The following is a 21,216-nucleotide window of genomic DNA, read 5'->3' on the forward strand; positions in this document are numbered from 1 at the left end:
TTTCTTTACAATATTAACTTCTGTGTAGAGTAATAAGTTACTTATTACCAGGCTTGTAGATCGAAGTTTTTTCTGATCGGCGATCAATTGCGATATTATATCACTGATGGCAGTATTGCAATCAGTCCTGATCTTTATATCACTATATCGCAACAGAAATAGCAATTCGATTCGATCAATTTGTACAAAATTACATATCACGTAATAAATCTGTGGTTCACGAGACAGGTCTCTATCTTTAGACTACTCACGAGACTGCTTTTTCATGGTTTTGGTCTCGTCTCGGTCATCTGGTAGTTAACCAAATAACTCAATCATACCAACTTCTATATATCTCTTATCTATTCCCTGACTGTCTGCAATTATCTTCAGGATAGACGGTTTTATAGTATATAGATTTTAATATTACGAAATATATTTATATAATTCATTTTAAAAATGGTAAAGAAATAATACAATTTTTAAAATGAATTATATAAAAATATTTTGTAATATTAAAATCTATATACTATAAAGCCTTTTATGCTGCAGATAATTTTGAGAAAAATTATTCCAGCTTTGTTATGGGTCGACTTGCTATTTTTTAACTATTTAAATATTAAAGAATTGGAATTGGTATCAGTTTTTTTTTAATTGTCCAATCACAATTATATTAATATTAACGTTCATGTGAATTAACCATTCTAAAAAGTACATGATTATTATTTATGTCCCTTTTACGTAGTAATAATTTTATTTATCTTGTACTTAATCAAACACATTCCCACTCTCTTAATTATTTCAAAAGTACATCACAGCCAAAAATAAAACAAACAAAGACGCACACAACAATTTTGTAAGGATTTAAAGTAATTCACATTGAGTGGATATTTAAGTTAGTTATTATGTTTAACGTTACTGGCTACAATCAAGGTTAATAGTATTTCTATTAATTTTGGTTACAAAGTATTTTTTCAATATCGCCTACATGTCAGGGTTTAGTTAAAAATAACTATCTATTTTTATAAAAAATACACGATTCATATATTCAAAGATTCAATCATTTATATTTATAAAAGGACAACCAATATTTCAGAGAGATATTACGGTTAAATAAAGGTTTTGAATTCAAATTTCTGGGATGGGTTGAATGTACATATATAGCTTAGTTATAGGTTTATAGAAATTGTATGTATATTTGAATATTATCGCAATTAAATTCATTGGATCGCTGATCGTAAGTGGCCCTGATCGTTATATCGCTGTAAATTGATGATTACATTATGGGGGCATTAAAGTCTAATGAGGTCTATATTGCATCTGCATGTAGTTTGTACCATGAAAGCTGAATTACAAAAATGTTATGATACAAAATAATTTAACAACCAAAACCTTTACACGAAATGACACAAACTCTTTTTCTATGCCTCATTTATTAGGTCCAGAGCTAAAGTGCAGCCACACAAAGATGTAACAACAAAGTCTGAATAGAAAAAAATATTCACCCAAAGAAGGCTAAATATACAATTCAACTGAAGAAAATTTACAGTCAAGAAAAAACACTGACAGTAATAATGAACAAAACTACTGAAGGCATTTAGCAGACTAAGGTTCTACAGAACTACTCCATACCACTAAAGTATTTGATATAGCGCAACAGGAGAAGCCGGTGAAAGCGTTCATTACAGACAGTTTCGCTTTGGGGTTAGTACAAGTCCTCCTACACTGAAAAGCCTTTCGACTAGTGCACTGGATGGGGTTGTAGCGTTATACCGTAAATGCCACTATCTTAACTATTGGGAATTGGTACAGGCTTTCCATCACAGGGGCAGATTTAAGATAATCTATTACCTTTGCTTCGACAGACACGGCTGCATTTAAGGAATCTAGCTGTGCATCATAAGAAAAGAAGTCATCTTAACTCGGGTAGCAACAGCTGGATGAGGATCAGGCATCTGGACTGGAGGTTCCTCTGACAAGAAACTGCACTCTTTAGTGTGCAGAAACATGATGTAGTCTTTTCTTGGTTTCTCACATACCCAGCGAAGGTTAAACTTAGGCAGTGAGACATCAGCCAGCAATGCATCCTTGGAGTCAAGAGTTGATGCAAACCGACTTTTAATTGCTTTCACAATAATGTCAGGTTGTTCACAAGTCCTATTTGAGTGGCCCTTTTTAACTGCGAGGGTATTGGCTATCAGAATTTCCAAAGTTGGCAGAAGTGTATCGTAAAAACAAGTGTCCTCACCCCGCAAAATGTCAAGTGCTATGGTGAAAGGTTTCATGATCAAATAGTATTCTTTAATAAACTGGTATTCCTTGTTATTCATGCATGTCATGTTAAGCTGTGTGCAATGCTTATTGATGTTGGCAAGGGCATTTCAATGATATGTGCGTAGGCATCATAGAAGGAGTTCCAACGAGTTACTGAGGGAACGATTTCCTTTTTTTCATTGAACTCTTCAAGGTACTCTAATGCAACAGTGGAGCGACTACCCTTCGTCCATAGTGCTGGATATTTTCCTGTAGTACTACGATACACAGGACTTGAGTCTGGATTCATTGTTTGCAATTAAATTTAGTCTATGAGCTGTGCATCTACGGTGGGGAGGCAGTGCACAAATGCTATGACAATCATCATCATCAGTGGCGGTGGTGAGCACATTGTGCAGGTCTGTAAAGGTTACCTCACTCGCCTCTTCCTCCTGCTCTTCATGCGACTCAGGTTGTGCTTGTTGAAACTCCTTGAACGCCTTCACAAAGTTACTTCCATTATCTGTCACACATGGAGTCACTTTGCTGTTCAGTCCATATCTGAAAAAGATGTCCTCCAGATCTGTTGCAAGTGCATTGTATGTGTGTCTGCCCCTGAATCTTTTATAAGCTATTCCTATATTCTGTCTTTTTAAAGTATCTGCATCGATCCAGTGAATAGTCACTCCCATGAAACTTTTGTTATTGATGGTCTTTATATCCGCTGTTACATACACATACTCTTGGGCGTCAATCTTTTTCTTGAGCTCCTTTTTCATTGCTTCATAGGCTATGTCCAAATGTTTTCTGGTAGTACACGCTGAAAAATAAAGAGGACGACTAGGTATCAATCATCTACATTTTTATCATTGAATCACCTCTCACACCACCTGTAGTGTCTAATCCTAAATGAACTATCTGTGGAAATGCGTTTACAACCTAACAGAGATTTGTTTTTAACTTGTCACTTGGCCAAACAGGGATTTTGCTGACAAGTTTTTGAAACGCCGGCGACTCAACTGTAGAGAGAGGCAATGCATTCTCCACGAAGTACTCAACCACCAGTATTGTCACTTCTCCTGGCTCAAGCATCTTCACCACTGGGCTGGAGAAATCCAACTTTTGTTGTTTTAATTCGCTCGCGCCATCATCTTCCACCGGCCCGTTGGCAAGAGGTCGTTTAGCCACTAGCTTAAGGTTACCGTACACTCTCTTCAGGTAACTTGTACTATTTTTAGCCCTTGACAGTTCCCTCGGCCTCCCACCAGCACATAAAGTGCACCTTACTATGAGGTTCTTGTCTATTTCTCTGATAATTTGAAAATAGTGGGAGTATAACCACTTAGAAAATATTATTCATATTAGCTATTGTTGTTGGATAGTATTGATGGTTAACGTCATGTGCTGGATATTAGAAGTAAATGCAGGAAATGTTAATTGAGCCACAGCAAAAGAGAATCATTTTTTTTTTTAAAGTAACTTAAAAATTCCAAATCTTATTATCCTATCAGTTAATTCATTCATGATATAGATAAAAATATATTATGATTATTGTTACAATTCCTGTCAAATCTAGAGTAAATACAAGATTTTAAATCATCAGTTTTACTGAACTTGTAGTCTGATCATGACAAATAAATTGCTTTTGGATGTTACAAATATGAATAATTTTCTAAAAATAAAAACAACTAATTTTTAATATAGTTGCCTCCTATGACTTGTTTTCATGTACTGACCTTATGATTTGTTATGATCAATGATTTTGACCTCGTGTAACAAAATTTTATCATGCACAAAAAAGAAATTTAAAATTGTAAGAACTTGTATGCTTTATATATTTCATCAAATTTAGAAAAAGTGAGAAGGAAATTGTTATTTTATTGACATCTGATTAAATTAATAAATGTTGTATTTTTTTTATTAAATCAATATACAGTTCACAAATGTATAACAGTATGTAGATATTTATAAAATTTTTTTGTTACATGGACAAAATAAGCTTTCATAAATTAGTCTTATAAAAGTTGTTTTTAACTGAGGAAGGAAATTTAAATCTTATAAAACGCTTTCAAACTATTTTTTTGTCTATCAAAAGCATTAATTTCATATAAAATTCATTAAATTTCTGACCTAAAAAATATGGAGGGGAGCTCATTCATGTTTTGAAATAAAGTAATAGAGATCAAAATGTTCATGCTTAGTCTTGGATCGGTTTAGAAAAACTAAAAAAATTACAGTCATATCATTTTGGTCAGAAAAAAATTGTCAGTCCTCGGACTGGTCCTTCACAATTAGCTTTTTTATCGACTCTTATCTTCGATTGTAAAAAGAGAAATGAAAAATTTCAAAAAAAAAACAAACAACCAAAAAACATATTTTTCTGTATTTTTTTGTTGGCAATTGTTAATTATTATTTAGAAAATATTTATTAATTATTACATACATTGAATTGAAAATCTTACCAACGACAGTGGACAAAATGACTGAAGAACGAAGGCCCTCGATTGTTTTAAATTAATACATTAATACAATCCCATGTAATAACCTTATTGATTTCATAAAACGTATAGTCAGCTACTTTAACTTATACTAAAATGCTAATGTATTAAAATTAATTCAACCAACGCAAAAGAAAATATACTACATTTTGTATATTTCAAAAAACCAAGCTCTGCTTTTCGGTCTTTAATAGTAACTCATTTCTGCTGTTGAAGTTTTATCATAATCTCTTTTAAAGCGACATGATACCTAAAGTTTAATGTCGGAGATGTGTGAATTTATTTCTACGTTTTTAATTTATTCAATACCAGTTAGGAGGGAAAAAACCTATAAAAAAGATTACTAGGACTGACTAATCGGTCCTACGAATGTTGAATAGTAAAAAAGATCAGACCGATAAAAAAATTATTTACGAGTGCCGGACGTAGGAGGACTGCTTTTTAATAGTCTCAGTTTTCTTAATCGTTAAGGAAGAGGTCTTATTTATATTTTGAATAGCAGGCCTGTGTAACTTCATACCTTATCTCCAATAATGATATAATTATGTAAAGAAAAAGTAACATTCATGATAAGCTTTTACGACCTTTTATAAATGAAAAAATCATGAGTTTAGTGTGTACAGTGAATATGGGCCTAGAAGTCGTCTAAAAAGAAATACATATATATTGTATATTGTGTAGAGAGAGAATAAATAAATATGCAATAGATGAAATATTCTTCTTATAAATAATCCATTGTGTTATTTGCATAAAAAGAATACTTTAAGTTAAATATCATTTGATTCTGTGAGACACATTATGAAAACTATATCTGTGACAATGAGAACCGTAAATATGAAGATAATGGAATTCGAATAATTTTGTTTAAAAAATATATTTGCGAAAATTAGATTTGTATAGTTTCTTTTATTGTTGTGAATACATAGTAGTGTGAATTGTAACATATAATAATAGAATAGAAAATGGGATGGGCTGTCAGCAAATACATACACTTATATAATTGTCTTTGATCCACCTAAATAATATACAAATAAATACAAATTCTAATTTTTGTTGATGAATCATGTTCGAAAAAGTTAACATAAAATATTCCTTATGAAAGAAGCCTAACGCTCTCGGAAAAATAAATACAGAATATGCATTATTTTTGATATTTTGAATGATTAGAACATCTTGGCTTTCATTTGCTTCTCAAATGAAAGATAATATACTTTCCAGGGGTGTACGCAGGGATGGGCTGGAGGGGCTGTATTCCCCCCCCCCAATTAAAGAATTTTAGCTTTTTAATTAAAAAAAATTTCGTCATTAGGGCAAATTTTGAAGCACAGGAAAATTTGTAATATTGGATCTATTTTTCTAAAAAATTTAATTTTTTGTAAATATCTATGAATTTTTGAATTTTTTCCAACAAAATTTTATACCTGAATTTAATTTTTGAAATTTTTTTCCAAAAATTTAACTTTCTGTGAATATTTATGGATTTTCAAAATATTTAATATTTTAAAAATGTAATTTTTAAAACTTTTTTCCAAAATAATTAAATTTTTTGTGAATCGTTATGGGTTTTTGTTTTTTTCAAAAAAAACAAAAACCGACCTCCCTAAAAATATAATCCTGCGGACGCCCCTGCATATGTTTAAAGATTGCGATGGGTCCTTGAACGTGTCAATTCAGAATACTCAAGATATTACAATTTATGATAAATAAACTTTTTTTGAAAGCTATTTAGTATCAAAATGATCAACAAAGTATTGTTGTACTATGTATAGGGCGCACTTATTCTATTTTTTTCTCCGTAAAATGATGTAGTTTACAATTTCAATATCCTTCAAAATTTATATTATTTTATTTTTTATACAAAGAAACATTTATTTGGACTGGTGGTGTTCATTCCTTTGAGGAACACTAATTTTGGGGAGTGTCATCTTACCAACATTCATTTGAGCAAGTATTTATTTGAGTGTGCTTCGTTTCAGCGTCGTTCATTTCAACCACACTTTTATTTAGTAAGCCAAAAGTAGCTATAAATTATAAGAACTATCTGTAGCTTATTTTGTCCTTTAAGAATATTGAATTCAATGAAGCTAACAGAGTGATAAAAGAACGTCCTAAAAGGTCCGTCCCAACTTCCTTCAACCCTTTTCCTAAAAAGAACAAAATACATATAGTTTTGAACAAAGTCAAAACTAGCTCACGAATTAAAGGTTTACTATCACAACTTTTGACAAGGGAAATGATTTGAGAATGATGATATTTTTTTAAAGATACTACTCCATAATTACCTGTCGATCAAAGTGTTTGAATAACATCCCCATTAATAAGTTTTGTGAATTAATACCTCTACAGAAGCTTGCGAAGTTGAGACAAAATCAATTAAAAACCTTATTTGGTCCTGGTAGATTTTTTCTATTTGATTATAAACCCCATTCTAGTGAGTGAAGACCTTTAATAATTACGTTATTCATCTTGTAATGTTTACTATATGGAAATGTTGCTAAAATGAAAGACACTGAAAAAAGATCGGCCAAATAAATAATGGCTCAAATGAATATGCCTAATATGACATTAATGTTGCTCAAAAGAACAGATACAATTTGGAATACATTTCCCCAACATTTCTTAAGAAAATAACTATTTCAGAACCAGTGATAAGAAAGTGAATGTTTGTCATAGTAGGTCATTTAACAAACACTCTATGAGTGAAAATAAATAATTTTTAGGAATGAAAGATCCATTTGATTGATATTTATATACATATATATATATATTTATTCTGATGATGAATCAATTCGGTACTTTAACAGTTAGGTTTATATCATAATAAGAAGACTTTGTTAGATTTTATGTTTGTTCATAGGTATAAGAGAATCATCACTTGTCAAGTCATTTATACACGAGTACGTACTTTCTTAAATTCAATTTCGTAAGGGTGGAATGATTTGTGAGAGTCTGATGTTTTTTAATGCATATCAATCGATTGGTATGCATTAATACTTACAATGAGAGGAATTGCAATTAGAAAAGAATATACAATACACTGATGGAATTAAAAGGATATCACTTTTATTCACAAATTGAAAAGGTACAATTATGGTACATACATGGATTCAATATTTATCTATAGTTATTTATGTATATTTATATTAAAAGGTTCAAATAATTAACAGTGCGCTTTTAATGCCGTTACCAAAAAAAAATCAAACATTATATAACTTCAAAAATATTATAAAGTTTGTTTTTTTATCATTACTTTTATATATGTAAAATGTATATAATAATTTGTACAAAACTTTAAATTAAAAAAAATTCATTACTAAGAGAATTAGATCCAAAACTTTCTATTCTTTGCATCATAATCTAAATCTAATAATACTGGTCATACTCAATTTTTCCCCAGGCGTAATAGAAATATTACTACCGTTAACCACAAAATGCGTCTTAGTACAATAATTAATTATTTACATATAGTTAGATACATGATAATTCCGTATTATCTATGTCTCGAGTGGTGATTATAAGGGTTAAAAATGACGGCATTGGAATTAAAGTCCCCATTTTCTTGTTGTTTGCTTATATTTCTCCTTGAGCGTATGTGATTCCATACTAGGCCGAGTCCGATTTGAATTAGGATAAAGACACCGACTGCAACCATAATTCCAGTAAGATTCATACAGATGTCATTGGATTCCCGATGCACACTCTCTTTTGTGCTTGATGATGAATCCATGGTTTCGTCATTAAAGAAGTGATCTGTATTTGTTTGGTTTCTCTGAGGAGAGGAAGAAGATCTTCGTCGTTCACCCTTAAATTTGTCCGAGACGTAGAAGGCCTGTGTCACCAACATTTTGGAGCCTTGGTTCACCTCCTCTTCCTCTCTCGGAGCATATCGCTTTTTTCGTCTTCCATATGAATCTACCTCAATATGATGACCTCCTTCATATGCGTTACATCTCACAGGCTTACATTTGGGTATGCAGGGAGTCACGTGGGCACGGAAATGAACTATTTCGGATGTTGGGAATTTAAATGCATCAAATTCTGCTGCGAGTGTGAAAATTTTTGCTCCTTGAACAGAACGAAGAGGCCCCATAATGTTGCCTTCTGAAGGGCATCCTCGTGAATCGATAAGAGATATCTCAGTCTGATCATTGCCATCTTTTGCTACAAGATCACGAACAAATATTTCATAAGGAGATTCATAGTCCGATATTTTGAAGCGGAGTTCTAGAGGATCTCCTACCTGAGCACTATTGAGTTCATTACCACCGCGCCCTGTAACTTTCATGAGTACATTGGGTGATTCTACAACCTCTTCTCTAAACAAGCTGGGCTCGATGGCACCTATGTTTTTAGGAAGACAAAAGAAAAGAGGATAAGGGTATAAGAAAATAAATGTGTCGTAAAAACATTGGAATTTTTACAAACCTTTTATTGAAAGATCAAAGTCATTTTGAATAGTTCTATTTGTCAAGTCATATTGGCAATTGAGAGCAAGTCCTAAATCTGTGCTGGTTACAATACGATCATGATGCTGAATAATGACTTCATTAGCATAGACTCCATCTGACTTTCGTTTCACATTGCACTCAATATCATTATAAGCCATTTTAATTGAGAATTCGATTCCATTTTGTACGTCGACAACACAGGAGTTAGGATTGTCCTTGGCGTATATTTTACCATTGAAGATCTTGTTAGTTCGTACTGTGGCAACCATATCAGATGTTCGACAGTCAATTGTAACATTGTAGCAGGAAGAGAGTTCATAAGTACCAACAATGTCATCAATAATAAGATAAGGTTCCTGTAAGAAGAAAACAAAGTAAATTGTCTTATTTTTTTACTGTCTAATGTGATAGTTATATGTATGCTAGTCATCATGTTGTTGACAGAAATGGAAAGTGCCAACCATATAAAAAATAATAACATATATAAAAGTGTTATTTAGTGTGATGAATCACTATCTACATACATAGTTTTTGATGTCTTAAATAATATATGGCATGAATAGGTATACCTTGATTAGAATCAGTGTATTTGACGTATGATGAGACAACCGGCAAACCCTATCTCCCGTATCACCATAATCAAAGGAATGGCAACGGTATGGTGCAGCTAAGCAAAGATCACGGCATGCTTCCATTGTTGGAACATCCTACAAAAACAAAACAAAATCACTCATAATTATCTTTTTATTATGGCAACAACAACCACTTCATTTATTACAACACATACCTGATACACAGAGTCAACTGTTTTCATTATTTTATGTTTCAATAACTGAAAATCACATAATTTAACAGGGTCATCAACGCAATTATTCTCTAAATAGATGAAATCCTTGGAATAAATGTATGTCCCTGGAGTTCCGGCCACTGTATGTCGATCCATATCAGATAAAAGGCAATTTCCAGTTAAGGGATCATAGGTTGCAGATCTAATAAAATAGATGGATTTATTTATTTTTTTAATTGGTTAAATGACAACGCCATATACATAGTAAAGGCTAAGGAGAGAAAATAATCTATTGTTTCATCCATTGTTAATCACTTTCTCTTGTAAGACAAGTCTTTTGTCTGGCTAAATTTGAACTCTTTTTCTTGAAAGAGTAAAATCCCTTGAAGAAAATACATAAATAAAATGTAAGGGGTCAACCATGTAATCTTTATTTTTAACGTTCCATGTCTTGAAAATATTTTTTTTACACATAAAGAAGATGTAGAAAGTGGTAATCAATGGAATTTTGATTAATTCCTATCAGAAAAATTAGGTTTCTACAGACCTGTGTATGTAGATAGTATTTAATATATGGAACAAATATATGTATTCAATTTACATATTCTAATTCTATTTACAAATTCAATTTCAATATATTATGTATATTGAAAATAGTGAACGCCCTTACGTTACATATTATAATTAAACTCTCACTTTTGAAAAAGGTATTGTAATATCTACAATCTATATACAGCCGTACATAAATAGAGTATTTATTTGTCATGTAAAAGTCACAGATTTAGCATTTTCTAAAAAACTTTTATTAGCTAATGAAAATAATTAAAGAAGGATATATGTGAATATTTTTTCCGTAAGTTCATTGATTGTTAAAGAAACAACACTCTAAAAGTTTTTACGTATTTATCCATGTTCTGTTATTTTTTGCCTTGTAACACATGTACCTTGTACATAATAGGTTCATAGAAATCAATATTGTCCGATTATGTGGAATTTGTAACAGGAAAGGAAGTTACAGCTAAAATTCAGGCTCAAGTTAAATTTAACTTTTGGTAAATTATTAAAAAATGAATGGTCTGATATTATATTGGAAGTATTGCCGTCCCCCTGATAGTTTTGAACAATTTAAAACAAATATTTTACATAGAGTCAAACCTGTTTTAAGTGGTGAGGCAAGGGAAAACTGAGAAAGGGACCTGTTTAGGGAAGGTGACCTCTTGAACCAGCTTTCCTATTTTTTTAAATTCCTTTAATTGGTCAGATGGGGTTGCACTAATCGAGTATTAGTAAACATTATAGTAATACACAATTACTCCGTCTGACCCAGGAATGTTCTTTAAAGTCCTTATACTATAAGCTTATTATTTTGAAACATATCCATTTTTGGAAAACTTTTTCTTTTGATCCGTTATTTTTACATATTTATGAGTGATATAACTGTTGGAACTTGAATTACGTATAATGTGCCATATAATGTTTATCAATGAGTAATATTTACTGAAAAAGTCTAAAAGTGCACAAATAAATGATCCATATCTTTTGAATAATGACCTCCTTTTTTGGTTTCTAACTTGTACAATTTGCTTGTGGTACAGGTTACAAATAATACACAGTCTACATGTACATTAGGAGGTTTGTTTTTCTACTTTTTTCAAATTTCGATTACGACTTGTTTGTAAAAGTTGTGATATGGTAAGGAAATAACCTATTTAAAATTAGATTGCCTTAAGATGTCATCTATAGTCTCGTTCAAATTATGAAAGGAGAAGAAAATTGTTTATTTACTCAATAAATATTAAAATACAGCATTAATTATTAATTTGGATCAATAAATTATAATTGACATTATTCTAACCTATTCAAAATATTTTAAAGTTTTTTTGCTAAAGCTACCCTATGTACCAAAAAGAATAACATAAAAAACTTTGATCTTTCCTCCCTGAAAATGTAAAAACAATGATGTGGGCTAAACGCCAATCATTAAATTTTCCGAACTTTTTTATCTTTTTTGTTCAATAGGACAGTTTTAAAATGTTTAGCAAAATTATTTAACGCAAATCAACTAAAAATGTCTTCTTAGTATCGATATTTACAAAGCCAAGAGTATGTATCTTATAAATTTTGAGGAGGTACTTTTCAAATCATATCACAACTTTTCAGGACTAACTATAATCGAAATTCGAAAAAAGTTGAAAATCTAACCGGCGTAATGTACATGCAATTGGAGGTTTATCAGTACACAAAGATAGATTGTTCTATTTCTTGAACTTAGTAAATGGAATGAACTTAAGGTAAAATTTAATAAACCCTTAAAATATTTCTAATTTCTAATTTTTCTTAATCATTAGCTTCTCTGAGGTTGAATAGGAATATATACGCGTCATACACTCACGTTAAATCGATAGATTATTCATTTACGACATCATTAGTTGTAATTGCTCAAAAAGTGATGTAAATAGTTTTGGCACCAGGCAGGCAAATAATGAAAGGCATGACGTCATCAATAATCTAACTTAAATATTTAAAAATACCCAGTTTTTCCAACTAGAAACTTATTTCAATCAATTTATATTTCATATTTACACTCAGAGAAGCAATACTATCTATAGATTAAAGCCAAATTGTTAGGAGTGAGGGTGTTTGCTTTAAAAATAAAAATTATGTAAAGACAGATCTTGAATAAGGCTTTTATCATTTTTCCGTTTTGTTAAAAATTTGCAACAAACTCTGTAAACGCTTAAATTTTAATAATTTTACATATACCAATTCTAATTTAATCTTATTTTATACTCATTGTTCAAATTTCATTTGCTACTTTTTTGTCTTGCTTTCTATACAAGTTTATGCATGTCAAAATAATTTTTAGGATACTTTCTTTGTTTGGCGCTATTATTTGATGAATTTTCTCTTAACCTATTTATTTTTTCATAAAATTTAGCAAAAAATCGTTGGTATGGAATATAAAAGAATTAAAAAAGAGCCTTTCCACTATAAATAAATATGTATAGTTCGTTAATATAAAAGATAATTACAATTAATGCATTAGAAAACATGGAATCTCATCATAGCTTGTCAATTTTTTAATTAGAAATGTTCCCAAGTAATTCAGTAATGTAAATCTATATACAAATATAGTTCTTCAGGATCATTGAAATGATGCTTTAACTTAAGAAATAAAGCAAAAATAAATAAATTCTGTTTTATTACCTTCAATATAAAAAATAAAAAGAAGAAAATACAAAAATTTGTGTTGAAAAAAAAGAAGAAGAAAAAAAGGGGGAAATTTTCAAAGTAATTAATACTTATAAATAGTGAATAATTAGAATGACTCTTGTAATTCTACACACAACATAAGATTCAAATCTTTTCCACCCTCTTCTCCATGTTGGATGATCATCACCCCGCCCCCTCCTCCTTTCGTTGATTAAGTTGTACTTATGTAGATAGCTGGCACATCAGAAGATTGAAACGTGAGTAAGCAGAAATTATATCTATTTAATTATATACTAATAAAAAGCTCAAAATACCTATGTACAATGTAGGGAGATTAAAAGAATATCATCCAAGATAATAACTCAGAGCTTATCGGATAAATAAGAATTTAAGAAAAATAAATAAAAAAGTTGAATGAATTTTGATAACGAGAGAAATCATCATTACTCTATGTGTACAAATATATATATGTATCATATTGTTTCTCACGATCTTACTTTTTTTATTTTGTACATATACCTTTTTCATGATATGAAAATCGACAGACAGATAATTTTTTTTTCTTCATTCCGTATTTTTAGTCATTTAACGTTTCTTTTATGCAAATGAGAAGTAAATGATTTCCAAAAAAAAAAAAAAAAAAAAAAACCTATTCATTCATCATTGAATAAAGTATTAAGAAATCAAATCAACTAAGTCTTTTATATTGTATACAAAACCATTATTCAAATACATACTGAAAATAATCTAATTCCTTTAATAGGTAGAATGTATATAAAGAAGGTCAAAAAGTTGGATATAAAAAAGCTTACATCAAATTATAAATGGATAAAATAATTTACTAGATATATTATTTTGAGAATAGCTGTAGATTTTTTAATTTTTTTCCTAAAAATTTGATATTTAGTTTTTTTTTTGAAAAGCTGTGTATTTTTGACTTTATTTTCCAAACAAATGATTTCTTTGCAAATAATTGACTTTTTATCCATGAATGACGTTTTTCAAAATAACTTATAATTTATTACCTAAATTATATGGAAAAATACTTTTTTTTCGATAACAAAATATATTTTTATAAATTTTGTCAGTGAAAATGTTTTAAAAAAATGTGCGAAGACGTAAAAAGACAAAACAGAAGGTATGAGCCTTAGTAACCCACTGTATAATTAATACCTACATACATAACCCATCGGAGTTTAACCCAATGGTTGGGCATTTTGTAAACTAAGTGAAACTTCATTATTTATGAAATGGTATGTGTTTCTCGCTTTTTCTATCACCTACCGCTATTTTTAACACTATCAATATCTTAACTTTTTATTTTCTAGCAAGTATTTATGATGTAGTTTATTGTGTATCATTCAAAATATTATATATGTATAGCTATATATTGTCTAAAAGTTGCGATTTTGTAAAAGTTGCTACTTGTACAGCATAAAACTCTACATACTAAATTTTTAAGTCTTATAACGCCTTATTTAGAACCAGTATAAGTTATTTTAATTAATATTTACAGATGTGATTTCATTTTCATCCATTACAGTTTTTGGAATATTACTTTAATTCATGACTTTTTCTAAGTAAAATATCAAATTTTTTTGAGTTTCTAAAAGTGGATAATAGAGGTGAAAAGGTTTGACCATTGATTTAAATAATAATTATTTATTGTAAAGATATTATCCTCATTTTCTCTAAATTCTTCTTTTAAAGCCACTACTTGATTATACAAGTTACAACTTGTACATAATGTATATCTTAAAGTTAAAATATTGATTGACAGTTAAGTTAATAACTCTAAAAGAAATAGTCGTTATTTTATAAAGATAAATATAACAATAACTGCCAAGATTTATTTATTTATTACACAAGGGAACACTCATTTTGTACAAATAAATTCAAACAAAGAAAGGAATTTATCTGTGAACACAGAATCCAAAACTGATCTCATTTTTTCTTTTAGTCATCTGAATTCTGAAATAGTAGGATAAATAAATCTTATGTAAAAGTTTTTCTATTGATTCTGTATCTTGTTTTGAGCTCAGTATATATCCATTTAAGGCTGAAAAATGATGAAAAACGAGACTTTTCTTTAGACCCTTATAACTTATTCATAATACATAGTGATGAGGAATATCATTGCAACATATATTATAGAAAAAAATACCATGTATAATTATTAAAACAAATCTATTTAAAAATTAAACGTTGGACGCTGAGCAGCCTGAGGTGTCCAATAAAACAATGGAAAACCTAAATATAGTTAGATCTACTAAATCGAGTGAGACAAAGGAATTAACTCGTGTTCAAGAACAAATTATAGTTCGGCCAGAAAAAGAGAAAACAAAATCCCATTCAAATATACAGGAGGAAGTATCTGATTACATTTCCAAATCCTACAAACGCTATACGTCTAAGAGATGACTGGAAAAGGATACTAAGAAATCAAAAAGTGGAGGTCCAGAAGCCCACCCCAAGTCCAAAACCACTGATTAAAGAAGTGCCAAAAAGATCATAAAGACCAGTTGACGATTCAATGGAAAAGAGATCCAAAGAAAATAGTGCCTCCGAAGATACATCACAAAGGGGCCCTCAACATGTTGTGTAAATACAATGTATTTTATGTAGTAGGAGGAGTAAAAGAGATGGGTTTGTTCTTTTATGCATTCACTTATATATTAAAATGAAGCTTTCTGAAAAAAAAAAAAAAATACAAACCAGAATTGTGGACTTCTTTCCTGTCAGAATTTCCAATGAATTAAAATTAAATATGGGCCTTAACTGGATAATTTCTCTGAATACCCGAGGGGTAAAGATACAAGATCCAGACATTGCACTTATGAATTATTTGATGTCATTGGATCCTGACATCATCTGTCTTCAAGACATTAAATCGGAGATCTCTTCATTGTGTAATAGTAACTGTCATATTTATGTACCCAAAAGGTTTTGGTGTTTTTTTTTAATACTGGGAATGGTTCGAATAGAGGAGTCTTAACTCTGATTACTAGGAGACTTGAGGATGTTTTTTTTATCAAAGAATACTCCAACAAAAGTGATTGGCACAAAATTTGAATGGTCGCCCGTGGATTCAAATTTTGTCGTATAAATGCTTATGATCCCAGTGAGAAATTCCCTTTTCTTTCTTTCAGGCTATTATCAATAATCAAAGGAAATATATTTAGCCTTTAATTTTGATTGGTGATCTAAACGTTAATCTTTTTAAAATTTCTGCCCGAGACCCAAAAAAAACCATTTTGAGAAATTTAGTTTGCGAATTTAATCTTGTAGATATCGTCTGTGTGTTGAGCCCGTAAGATATCTTTTCTTGGAGAAGAGGAAGTCAGATGTCAAGAATTGATATGGGTTTGGTCTCTCCTCAATTAGTTCATTTGTTGAAAACAGCGTCATACAAATCAGAACCTCATTCCGATCATAAGTTAATTATTATGGAACTTCACGGAAAACAGAAAAATAACTGTTTTAAAACACCAAAATGGATCCTGGAAGAAGATAAGTTTAAAGTGAAACTAAAAGGACGTTTGGAGAGAATTGTCAATGGTTCATTTTCACCAAATCAAGCAGAACACATGCTGAGAAGAATTATAAAAGTTACTATAAGGTAATTTTTTGAGAAAAATAAAAAGAGGGAGAGAAGGATCCAAAATGAAGTTCAAATGATTTTTGAGGAGGGCTCAACAGTTATGGCAGACTCCGTCAATTATTTTCAGGTTGCTGAGGCAGAAATGGAGGAAGAACTTAGTTTGGAGGGTAACACCCATGTTAGAATAAAATAGCTGTGAGAAAAAGATAATTTCTCAGCGCGGAGAATAATGAAAATAAAATACATGGGTAAAGTTCCCACGAATACGAGTGATATTGTTCATTATTTTCATGCTAGATTCCAGAAAATAGTAGGCACAGAAAGAAAATGTTTTCCTAAAAGAAAATCAATCTCAATTAATCCCGAGAATATGATATTTACAAAGGAAAATATCGTTCATTACATTAAATTTCATATGAAGGATAGTAAAGCATCAGGTCTTCGTGGTATTTGGGGTAAATTTTTTACACTTTTTCCGGATTAAATTACACCTTGTCTACAAAAAATTGGTAACTCCATGGAGAGATTCAGGAAAATGCCAAAAACCCAGACAAAAGGAAGGATTGCTCTCATTAAAAAAAAGGGGGGGGGTGGAACAGATTTTCATCACTGGAGGGCAATTACAGTTCTCAATTAATCTATAGAATTATCTCCGGAGCACTAGCCCGTCAAATGGAACGAATTTTGAATAAAAATATTGGAATTGCAAATTTCGTATGTTTCTTGCAATATATCTAGGCATTGCCTAGTTTTGAAGGTGAGACGGATATATTATGTGATCTACATAGGAGGATTGAGTCTCCCTGAAAACTGGAAGAGCAGAATCAATTCATCGTTGGGAGGAATTAATGACGGAAAAAAATTCAGAGTCCAACTACAGATCTCTGCTAATTGTATTTTTTTCTCAAGACTATGTAAGGACTGTGGTAAGATATTTAATGACACAGTCCATGCGTTTGTAGATTGCCCGTCTTTAAACATTCTGAAGAAAATTATAAAATTAGATGTAAAAGGTTTGATGGGTGGAGATGAAAAGTTTCAGAAAGCGATTTTGCTGTTTGGACTTTATCGGAGGAAAAAAGCCGCTTCATCCGAAACCAAAGCAATTAACTTTGCTCTGCTAAACTCAAAGGCTCTTATTGCGAACAGAATGACGTCTATGAACCGATTGTTGAGGAAGAAGTGAGGGGTATAATTTTGGTCGCATCTGCGAGATATGTGGCCTTATTGCTGAAAATTCCAAACATAAAAACAACATCAGAAGTCATCAAATTTATTCAGTCTATGGGATCCAACGAGGGAAGAGTCTTTAACAGAATAATCAAGAATTTTAGGAAAACCTTGTCATAGTATTATAATTTTATCGTTTTAATTTTATGTATTACATTTAATTTGGAGATTTTATTTCATATGATGAATTTGTTCTGCATGTATAATTATAGTGGATGTGGTTCAACTCTGGGGCACTAAACTTAAACTATAATGTTTTTTTAAATGTATCTTTACGTAATTGCCCTAGACTTTATTATTATTATATTGATATTATTTGTTTTGATTAAATATATATATTAATATCAAAGAACCGAATAAAAAAAAAATTATGCAACTTCAAAGATTTTTGTTCCAGTTTGTATTTTTTAAGTGATACCATTTTGAAATATTAAAATCCTCTACTCATCGTGAATGGATCGCTTTATTTTTTCGATCCTGGTATCTCATTCTCAAAGGAAAAAGTCAACTCTACTCCCCAATGAGGTCTGGTAGTTTTCCTTGGATAAATTTTCATCCCGTCGAACCTCGTGGAATTCGTAATTCAAATTCGAACATCTGTTCAGATGGAGGTCAAATTGTAAAGTATCTTCCTTCAATTACTCTGATCTTCCTTTCGCAGGGCATGATGTCATGCAATTGGTATTGAAATTGGGGGAAAATATGATAATAATGTTGTCTCTAAAAAATGGGATCACTTAAAAAAAATGAAATCCTTGGAAATTTATATTTTTACATAAATCTTTTTTTAAAATTATTCATTTAATATTTTTCTATAATATAAGCTATAACATTTCTTATCACTATAAATTATGAATAAGCTATAAGAGTCTAAAGAAAAGTGCCGTTTTTATCATTTTATAGGCTAAAAAGGAAATATATCGAGTTTACTGCAAGATACAGAATCAATAAAAACACTTTTTAATCATAAAAAACCCTTTTACATATACTTAATTTATTTTAATCTGATGATTGTTTTAAGGGGAAAAAATTTGCTCTGAACAATAATAGTCCCAAATTACTATAATCCTAAATAATTCAGAATTCAGATGAATGAGAGAAGAAAAGATTGATTATTGTCATCATATGTCTTCAAGTATTTTAATAAATTATTTTCACCCTTTTTTTTTAATACGAGTATGTAAAAATATAGATACAACAATGTACTCAAATAAATTAGTTATCTTGATTAATTAATTTATCTTTTTTGCTTTTTATTACTGTTATTATTTACACAAGCCTTTTGTTCACTTTTATGATTTCATCTGATAAGATGAAGTTAAATATTTTCTTGGAAATTAGATGAATACTTCCTTGGAATTGAATTATTAGGAAATGAGGTGAAATCTTAGATTAATCATAATCTTAAAATTAGATAGTTATGTTTTAGTGTTGAGATTTGGGTCGGTCTTAAGATATTTTTTCCTAGATGTATCTGAACAGAAATATCGGTTCATCCAGCAGTCTGAAATCGGGGACCGAAATTAAAATCGTACACACAAAATTATTTTTCTAAATTTACAAAAATTATAAGGGTCTGAGACCGGTCTGAGATTTTCAGATCGAAACCTAACACTAATATGTTCTGTGGAAAAAATTAGTATTTGATCCCGCGGGGATTTTGTAAGTTTTTTAAAGAAGAAAAATGCTTTAATTAACCCAAAGACTACCATCCCAACCGTCAAGCATTGGGGTGGAAATAATATGTTTTGTGATTGTTTCTGCATCACAGGGAAAATGGGCATGTCCCCTATGCACTAATAAGTTTTGGCCCATAACCTCCTTCCCTCAGGACAGGGTGCTGAAAATGGGTTGTGTAATGTGTCCTGTAATATGACAATGACTCAAAATATATTGCCATGCCCACAAAAGTGTTGCACAAGAGGTAGCAAACTAAGGTCATGGAGTGGCTTTGGACCTCAATCCCATAGAAAATCTTTAACAGTGGGAAAATTACAACATTGGCAATGGAATCAAATAATTATTTCCTCTACTGTATGAAGTATTTGGTAACTACATAACCAATAATTAATTGAATGCTTTACGCTAGTGTATAGCTAGTAAATTACCACTAAGTAAATCCTAATAATTCAATGGCAAACATAATGATATAATACAAATAATAACTAAATAAAGCAGGCATACAGTTGTAAGATCGGAGTAAAAAAATGCCTCTTATCTCTACTATGTTCAAAAACCTTACCGGCATGGAAAGTCTCTCTCTAACAAGCATAATTCTTCACAGTTGGATCGACCAGAGGAGATAATTCTTTTTTTGGCATAGGTCTCGAGGGAGTAGCCATCGATTTTCTCAAAGGACCAGGCTCTCTTGCAGCTTTCAGATCCGGTTCTGAGGCATACTTTTTGTATATATAGAGTAAAAACAGGGAATTGGGAAGTCGTGAGACCCTCTGAAAAAAAATTATAATTAAATATTTATTAAACATTTGGCCTTGGATAGGATATTTAAAAAAAAAAAAGTAGATGTAGATTATTTACATACCAGGGAACTCGTTAGCTGAAGATTGAAAGAGGACACACAGCCCCGTTTCAAAGTTTGCCGATTTGCAGGTTGAATTCTGTTTACAGAGCTCAATGCAATCTGTGAGCATAAGGGTTCCTGGACGGGAGTCCAACATGTCATCTGGAGACGTGAAAACAAAGCCGGTTACGATTTCGAATTGTACTTGGGACAAGGGACAATCTTTAGGGAAATAGTCATGCTTCATGTTGGATGTAAACGTTCTTAGGTTTACAAGAGGCTGCAACTGCTGTGCAGTTGTATTCAGTGTCCAAAAACTAACCATGAACAGGGCAAGTGGTAAAAAATGTCTTAGCAACAACAACATTTTAGGGACTTATGATTTTCAGCAGACTAATGATATGAAGTGTTTTTTGTGACTTGAGTTAACCTGTTGATCTTAGGATGACAACTGAGTAGAATGTCTTATAAAATTTGTGAAAAAAGTTTTCCAACAAAAATTTTCTTTTGATTTAACTGTATATGTATAAATACACACTTCGAGTATATGTAGTGTATAGTATGTAGTTATATAAGTAATTGTACCCTCTCCCTATGTGATGAAGATGTTGACGCACACGCGCGCCCTAACTCGTGAGAAATCCGAAAGGAGATAATTGTGCTGCGCGTGATTAATTAGCGAAAAT

The 21,216-nt window shown here is 30.9% G+C and overlaps 2 protein-coding genes across 2 annotated transcripts; both read right to left on the reverse strand.

Moving 5' to 3' along the window:
* Positions 1–2,314: 2,314 nt before the first annotated feature.
* On the reverse strand, positions 2,315–3,324 carry LOC139907129 (uncharacterized). Its single transcript, XM_071893250.1, has 3 exons — positions 3,177–3,324; positions 2,582–3,052; positions 2,315–2,532 (listed from the first exon to the last, which is right to left on the reverse strand). The coding sequence occupies exons 1-3, from the start codon at positions 3,322–3,324 to the stop codon at positions 2,315–2,317; spliced, it is 837 nt and encodes a 278-aa protein (XP_071749351.1).
* A 4,452-nt stretch (positions 3,325–7,776) lies between these two features.
* LOC121129570 (uncharacterized) lies at positions 7,777–21,077 on the reverse strand. The gene is made up of 6 exons (XM_040725292.2): positions 20,552–21,077; positions 20,252–20,459; positions 9,966–10,167; positions 9,748–9,885; positions 9,156–9,534; positions 7,777–9,071 (listed from the first exon to the last, which is right to left on the reverse strand). The coding sequence occupies exons 1-6, from the start codon at positions 20,895–20,897 to the stop codon at positions 8,221–8,223; spliced, it is 2,124 nt and encodes a 707-aa protein (XP_040581226.1). The 5' UTR covers positions 20,898–21,077; the 3' UTR covers positions 7,777–8,220.
* Between the last annotated feature and the right edge of the window lie 139 nt (positions 21,078–21,216).

This window comes from Lepeophtheirus salmonis, chromosome 14, assembly GCF_016086655.4.
Source record: "Lepeophtheirus salmonis chromosome 14, UVic_Lsal_1.4, whole genome shotgun sequence".
In the NCBI taxonomy this organism is placed as follows: domain Eukaryota; kingdom Metazoa; phylum Arthropoda; class Copepoda; order Siphonostomatoida; family Caligidae; genus Lepeophtheirus; species Lepeophtheirus salmonis.